The sequence below is a fragment of the Scyliorhinus torazame genome, chromosome 14, assembly GCF_047496885.1.
Source record: "Scyliorhinus torazame isolate Kashiwa2021f chromosome 14, sScyTor2.1, whole genome shotgun sequence".
NCBI lineage: Eukaryota > Metazoa > Chordata > Chondrichthyes > Carcharhiniformes > Scyliorhinidae > Scyliorhinus > Scyliorhinus torazame.
Window position 1 is genome coordinate 167,201,396 of NC_092720.1, and position 7,488 is coordinate 167,208,883.

The 7,488-nt window shown below is 46.6% G+C and overlaps 1 protein-coding gene across 1 annotated transcript in view; it reads left to right on the forward strand.

Annotated features, from left to right (window-relative positions):
* Positions 1 to 7,257, forward strand: part of LOC140390194 (uncharacterized) — a 114,909-nt gene extending 107,652 nt beyond the window's left edge. The window contains 1 exon segment of the mRNA XM_072475143.1: positions 3,662 to 7,257. Within this exon segment, the coding sequence (XP_072331244.1) occupies positions 3,662 to 4,433 (772 nt within the window). The 3' untranslated portion in view covers positions 4,434 to 7,257.
* The last annotated feature ends 231 nt before the right edge of the window (positions 7,258 to 7,488 follow it).

Sequence of the window (7,488 nt, forward strand, 5' to 3'; positions counted from 1 at the left end):
TTAAAATTAGTAATACTGTGTTAGTAATAAAGTTTGTTTTAATATACCATATCCCTATTTGTGTGTGAAATGACTCCTGGAGTGAAGTATCCTTTCCTCATTGTGTTACAAATAAAATAAAATATTGGTGTTTCTGTCCAGTATCCTCACCACTGTTGGGGTCTGGTCAGGATTGTAATGACATTTCAGCATTGTCCCTTCCTCTCGTGCTGAACTCCAGAATGGAATAAAAGTAGAAAATGCTGGATTTACATAAATTTTCGCCTTCACGCCTGATATGGCCCAGTTCACTGTGGAAGACGTCTTTATATCGGTGCAGGACACCTTGAAGTACGCCATTAAAAAATTTTAAATCTCCAGCCAGTTTAACCTGATGTGTTTCAATCAGTCCCTTCGCAGGATGCTGGACCTGTTCCCTTCAATGACAACCCACCACAGACTAGCTTCTTGCCCCTTGTTTAGCCACTGATGGTTCTGCAGTACCAAGGATCTTAAGGGTCTCCCTTGTAAATATCGATAACTTGGCCTTGGTACTGCTTAGCTTTAGAACCTGGGTTCCCGTCTGGATATCGTCAAAGATTTCCTCACCCCCAAGGATTACTGAAGTCCCGGTATCAATCTATGTTTTCGAGGGTTCAGATCTGTTGTTTTCACTTGGACGATGTTCACTTGATATATGCTGTCCTCCTTAGGGCTCCTCCCCACTTGGTAAAGTAAATGCAGTGGCTCGGGACATCCCAGGAGAGGTGAATGGACCGGGACAACCCAGGAGAGGGGAATGAATGAGGTGAATGTGTCTTTAAAGTTGAAGCTGGGAGAAGCTGAACTTTCACAGAAGGTGACCCCTGGACAGGACAGGGCTATCAGATATTAACTGAAAGGGCATCTACTCAAACAATTTGCCCCAGCTCACATCCTGCATCAGACTCACTCTTGTAGTCACAGCATCACCCCCAAATTACCAAGTCCTTCTCTGAGCCGATTTTCTGTCTCCCTCCCTCCTGTGCCCCTCTCCTGCACCCTTTCCTGTGTTCCTCTCTCCTGTACATGTATTGATCCTACCACTGCACGTCTTCCTTTTCTGATCTCGTTTCAAACACATCCGAGACTCTGCTGTATTCTGTTAAACTCTGTGATAGCTATAACTATTCAAAAGATCCGACCACTTCAGGCAGGATCAGTAACACAATAATGAATTTCTTTATTCAAGGCTGATTTGGCCATTTTCAGATATGTCTCTTATGGAACAGGTCTCATCTTCAAGCTGCCGCCATACAGAACTCCCACTCTATGGTACATCATAACAGAAACATACCTCTTAAAGGTACACATCCCACACTGATGTTGTCAGTTTGAAACCCTCCGAGGATGAAGAATGCTGTTCCCACACTAGAAATCTCTGTCAACATTTACCCGGGGAACTGAGACCGCAGCTGCATTAAGTGAGGTTTTATTCAGATGGGACAATGACAAGTTTAAATCCCCACCTGAGCTGCTGCTCAAAGTCGCCTCCGTTTCCCCGGTCAGTTTCCCAAACTTCAGGAAAGTCCTGTTCCTGCAGAAATATTTGGATTGTCTGTGAGAGACGTCAATCAGAGAGCCCACCCACTCTGCCCATTCTCTCCTCTTCCTCTACCACAGCTGCTTCACTTCCTGTAGGGACTCCAAACCAAGTCAGGAGATGGTGAGTGAGGAGCAGAATTTAGAAGAATTACATTGCACAATATCCACACTAATGTTCAGGCAGTCTGACTATCCTGTGGGCAATCAGGTGTGGAAATGCCCCTTATGATGTGTGACAAGATCCAGCTCAGAGACCTGTTTACTCGGTGCTTTGTGCTGAGCTGTGTGATTGGCTGTGTGTTGGATATTGTGTGTTTATTGGAAGCATTTTCCTTCTGATTTACAGGCTGAGTTTTGTTGATGGGCCATTGCTGAATATGAGAAGGTGAGGTGTAATTATCTGGGAGGGGCAGAGTGAGGATTCTCACTGATTTCCTAGTGTTGAGTTGTGTGTGTGTTGGGAGCTGGTTATCCTGTGGACTGTGAAAGGTCAGTTCTGTCTGTGTTGGGATCTGGATGTTTCCTGTTTTTTTTCCAAATGCCTTTCTCCCCCCTCTCTCTGTAACCTTCTCAGGAAAGGCAAAAATAAAGATTTACATAGATGGTGGAATTCTCCATCCCTCCCCCACGCCAGGTGGGAGAATCGCCGGGGCGCTGCGCATGTCCGCCCTGACGCCTGCACGCGATTCACCCACTCCCCCCAAACCGGCACGGCGAGAATCACGGCTGGCCGCTGGGAGAATCACCGTTTGCAACAGGCCAGCGGCGATTCTCCGGCCCACATGGGCCAAGCGGCCTGCCCAATACGATGGGTTCCCGCCGGCGCTGTCCACACCTGGTCGCTGCTGGCGTGAACAGCACGGGAACGCTTTGGGGCAGCCTGTGGGGAGGTGGAGGGGGGTTCCTGCACCTGGGGGGGGGGCTTCAAATGGGGTCTGTCCCGCGATCGGTGCCCACCAATCGGCGGGCCAGCCTCTCTGAAGGAGGATCTCCTTTCCTCTGCCGCCCCGCAAGATCCATCTGACATCTTCTTGCGGGACGGCCTCGGGGAGGACGGCAACTGCGCATGCGAGGGTGATATCATTTACGCGGCGCCGCTTTTACGCGGTGCCAAGGCCTGTCGCGCATAAATGTCACGACGCTGCTCCTAGCCCCCCGGGGGGTTGAGAATAGGGGGCTGGGAATGGGCTCCGATGCCGGAAGGCTGGTTTAGCACAGGGCTAAATCGCTGCCTTTTAAAGCAGACCAAGGCAGGTCAGCAGCACGGTTCAATTCCCGTACCAGCCTCCCTGAACAGGCGCCGGAATGTGGCGACTAGGGGCTTTTCACAGTAACTTCAATTGAAGCCTATTTGTGACAATAAGCGGTTTTCATTTTCATTTCATAAATGCAAGTTGTTGTTGTTTATTGAGGATCTGGGCGAGGAAGGAAAGTAGCCACATTGTCTGCTCCTGATCACTATCCAGTGCCCCTGCTGGAAACAGAGGATGTGTGGCAGTCAAGGGAGGAAAATGAAAGGACTTGTATCTTATCCTCACACAGGTGAATAGCAGACTGGCACTCACTGTGGAACAGTCTCTAACTGAGGAGTCAGCCCTTTCAGCAAAAGAAGAGAGGGAGTTGGAGGAAATTATGTTTCCTTTTCCTGTTTTACAGAAGGATTGCATTGGACTACACCAGAGAATACTGAGTTTATAGACACCTCAGCTACATCCTGTCCATCACCCAAGGAACAACTACACAACTGTGGGAAGACATCCAGTTCCTTCACAGCATTGCTCAACGCAGAGAAAGTTGGGCAGTGAAACCATCATCTGGACATCGGTCGGGTCAGGGGAGCTTTGACATATCATCAGATCTGAAACTGGTCAGTGGTGTGGAACCTTCCATCAGGACCAACCTTTGGCTTTGGGTGATCAATCAGGGTGAGGCTGGGAAGAAGTGTGAGTGGGCTCCAAATGTGGTGACTGTTTCAATCATTCATCGAGCCTCATGAACCACTGACTCATTCCTCCAAGTGAGAGGCTGTTCCAGTGTAAAGAGGGCTCCACAGGCTTTTGAGATCTCCTCACACTCAGCTGGTACAAACACTGGAGAGCCGCATGGAAGAGAAACCATTCACGTGTGAGATGTGCAATAAAGCTTTCATGACATCTTCGAGCCTCCTGAGACACCAGCGGAAACACACAGGGGAGAAACCCTTCAGGTGTGAGGATTGTGGGTTAGCTTTCACCCAGGCATCTAATCTCCTGGCTCACCAGAGGATTCACACGGGGGAGAAACCGTTCACTTGTGAGGTGTGTTACAAATCATTTATACAGGCATCCAGCCTCCGCAGACACCAACGAACTCACACAGGGGAGAAACCATTCACGTGTGAGGCATGCAACAAATCATTCTCGCAGTCATCGACCCTTCGTGTACACCAACGCATTCACACAGGGGAAAAACCGTTCAAGTGTGAGGTATGTGACAAAGCCTTCATAAAATTTTCAAAACTCTTGGTCCATCAGCCAGTCCACACGGGGGTGAAACCATTCACCTGTGAGGTGTGCACCAAATCATTCTCGTGGTCATCGGCACTCCGCGTGCACCAACGCATTCACACCGGGGAGAAACCATTCACGTGTAAAATGTGCAACAAATCATTCTCCGAGTCAGCCACCCTCCGCATACACCAACGGACTCATACAGGGGAAAAACCATTCACATGTGAGGTGTGCGACAAATCGTTCTCGGGCTCATCGAACCTGCGGAGACACCAATGTATCCACACGGGGGAGAAACCATTTAAATGTGAGGTGTGCGGTAAATCATTCTCACAGTCATCAAACCTCCTGCTCCATCAGAGGAGCCACATTGTGGAGTAACCCTTGATGCATGATGTTGAGTAACATTTTTGTGACATCTTTGACCCTCCTGGGACACCAGAGGATTGAAACAGGGAGAATCCATTCTGTGTAAGGTGTGTGACAAAGTTGTTACATAGCCAGCATATCACCTGCACCGTGAACACATTGACATAGAGGAGAAACCCTATTGGTGTGAATTCTGTCGCAGAACCTCCATACAGTTATTGGACCGACTGGAATATCAGAGAACGCATATGGGAACTGACAACAGATATGAAGGAATTTAAGATTTATTGAGTTTCTGAACTACCTAACCAAGTTCTTGCCAATCTGTCATCAGAGTGTGAAATCTTTATTATTGTCACAAGTAGGTTTACATTAACACTGCAATGAAGTTACTATGAAAATCCCCTAGTCGCCACACTCCGGCGCCTGTTTGGGTACACAGAGGGAGAATTCAGAACGTCCAATACAGCTAACAATACGTCTTTCAGGTCTTGTGGGGGGAAACCGGAGCATCCGGAGGAAACTGACGCAGACACTGAGAGAAGATCAGACTCCGCACAGATAGTGACCCCAGCCGGGAATCAAACCTGGGTCTCTGGCACTGTGAAGCAACAGTGCTAACCACTAGCTCCCTGCAATGGATGTTCAGTGGTGTTGGGACACAGAACAAGAAGCAGCTTTCACTCACATCAAACACCTAGTGATGACAACGCCGGATGCCAATGATGAAGTCACCCTGCAGTGAGATGCCAGTGAAACAGGACTTGGAGCAACCCTCGTGCAGCAAGGCAACCCCAGTTGTGTTTGTATCCAGAGCATTAACAGAAACTGAATGATGCTATGCACAGATTGAGAAATAGTGCCTGGATATTGTCTTCATTTGTGAACATTTCAACCAGTACCTGTTTGGGAGAGAGAAAGTGATGGTCGAGTCTGACCGGAGCCACTTCAAAGCATCTTTCTCAAACCACTGCTATCTGCTCCAAGTGTTTACAAAGGAAGTTACTTCATTTGCACAAATATCATTTGGAAATGAAGAACAAGCAACGGAAGCAGACGTAAATCACTGACATGCTGTGGAGAGCTGCTCTCTCTTTGAAGGAAGTTGATGAAGCTAGTGCAGAGTGTGAAATCTTCCAGATTCAACAAGAAGCAACAGTACAACATGCTCTGGAATCATGAACCCAGCAGAGACATTGAATCTGACAGACAGGCTTCTTGCTCAGATCAAACAAACTACACAACAAGATGTTACGGGAAGTTGTGATGAAAGGATGGCCTGAAACCATCCAATACACACCTGTTGCTGTAACAGAGAATTGGGCAGACAGAGATGAAGAGAGGAACAAGGATGGTGTCTTGTACAAAGAGATTAGGGTCATTATCCTTAAAGAGATGAGGAAACAGAGGCTGAAGCATATCCACACAAACCGACAAGGAATCCATTCTAGTCAGAGGAATGAAAGAGATGTGCTCTACTGGTCAAACATGGGCAATGAGATTAGGGATCACATCAGCCAGTGCAGAACCTTGAATGAACATCAAGCTAAAGAGTCACTCATGACTCCTGACATTCCAGACAGACCATTGATGAAGCTTGGAGTAGACCTCTTCACTCTCATTGGAACTAATTATCTCGTCACAGTTGACTACTGTTCAGACTACTGGGAATTAGACCAGCTGATGTCAATGACTGACAGTAAGATTGCCTGAAAGCACACTTCTGTTGCCTGGCATTCCTGACATCCCTCAATTCACGAGCGAAGAACTAAGACACTTGATGAACAATTGGGAAATTCAGCACAACGCATCATCTCCACACTGTCCCAGTCAAATGGAAAGGCTGAGGCAGCGGTTAAAATTGTCAATGGAATTATTTTAAATTGCCTAGAACCAACTCAAATGTGTACGAGGCAATGTTGTAGTGGAGAAACACACCTACTGAAGGTACAGAAAGTTGTCCAGTCTAATGTCAGGCTGCACCCAGACTACTCTTCCAACAGTTAAAAAAACTATTGAGGCCAGAAGTGGTAACAGGAGTGAGTAACAAGATCAAAATAGTGACAGACAAGTTTCACTGTTATAAAGTTGTCACATCATTGCCAGAGCTGAGAGGTGGAGAGCCGGTCAGAGTAAAAACATTCAATACACTCAACAAAAGTCAACTCACTGGGAAACCTGGGACCTGTGTCGAGACGTTGTCACCTCGATCGTACACGATGAAAGTGAGCATCCAGATCTATTGTCACAACCGCAGACATCTACATACAACTGGAGAAGCTGCTCCTTCACAGCAGACAGCTGATCGCACAGATCTAATTTCACCAACTGAGCAAAGAACTGAACGACCATCAGTCCTAGAGGTCAACCGGTCCCCAACAAATGCAACAGATCAGCAGCAACAATTACCACAGCAACAACATTCCCCAGAGAGATGATGTCACCTCAGGAATCGGCAGACACCGAATGAACAGCCAACAGCAACTTGCATGTCCCATAAGAAGACCCAAACGCTTCAAAGATTATGTGAGTAATGTGTGTACAGGGCCAGTGAAAATTGGAACAGATGAGAGGAAACAGGTTTTTTTGTTCACTTGTGGTCATTTTCTTTATGGACTATGTATGTGGAATCATTTGAAATTGATACTGTTTACATTTTTTCTCTTTTATCATGAAAAAGGGGATGTTTGGATAAAGGTTGTGTTTATTTGTGTGGCAACACTGGGTGGACCATGTCCTGCACATGGGCAGTTGCAATGTCAGAGTTTCAGCTGCCTGCATTAAAACAAACAAGTTGGCTTGACACAGACAAACAATAAAGTTCAAGTTTTCCATTTTTAGGTCTGTGCAATCCCTCACCAATTGCAAGTTCCTGTATATAGTCTATCTATCATATACCAATTGTTCCCTCTGTAAAACATGCTTATTATGATTTGCAAATAATGAAGTTATTCGGCTATTTTAGCAAATGAGAGTCCCAACGTCCAATGAATTCAGAGACTATGGAGAATTGATTGTCATATTTAGTTTGAGGACACATTTCAGTTTTTAAAAAAAATCATTAAAA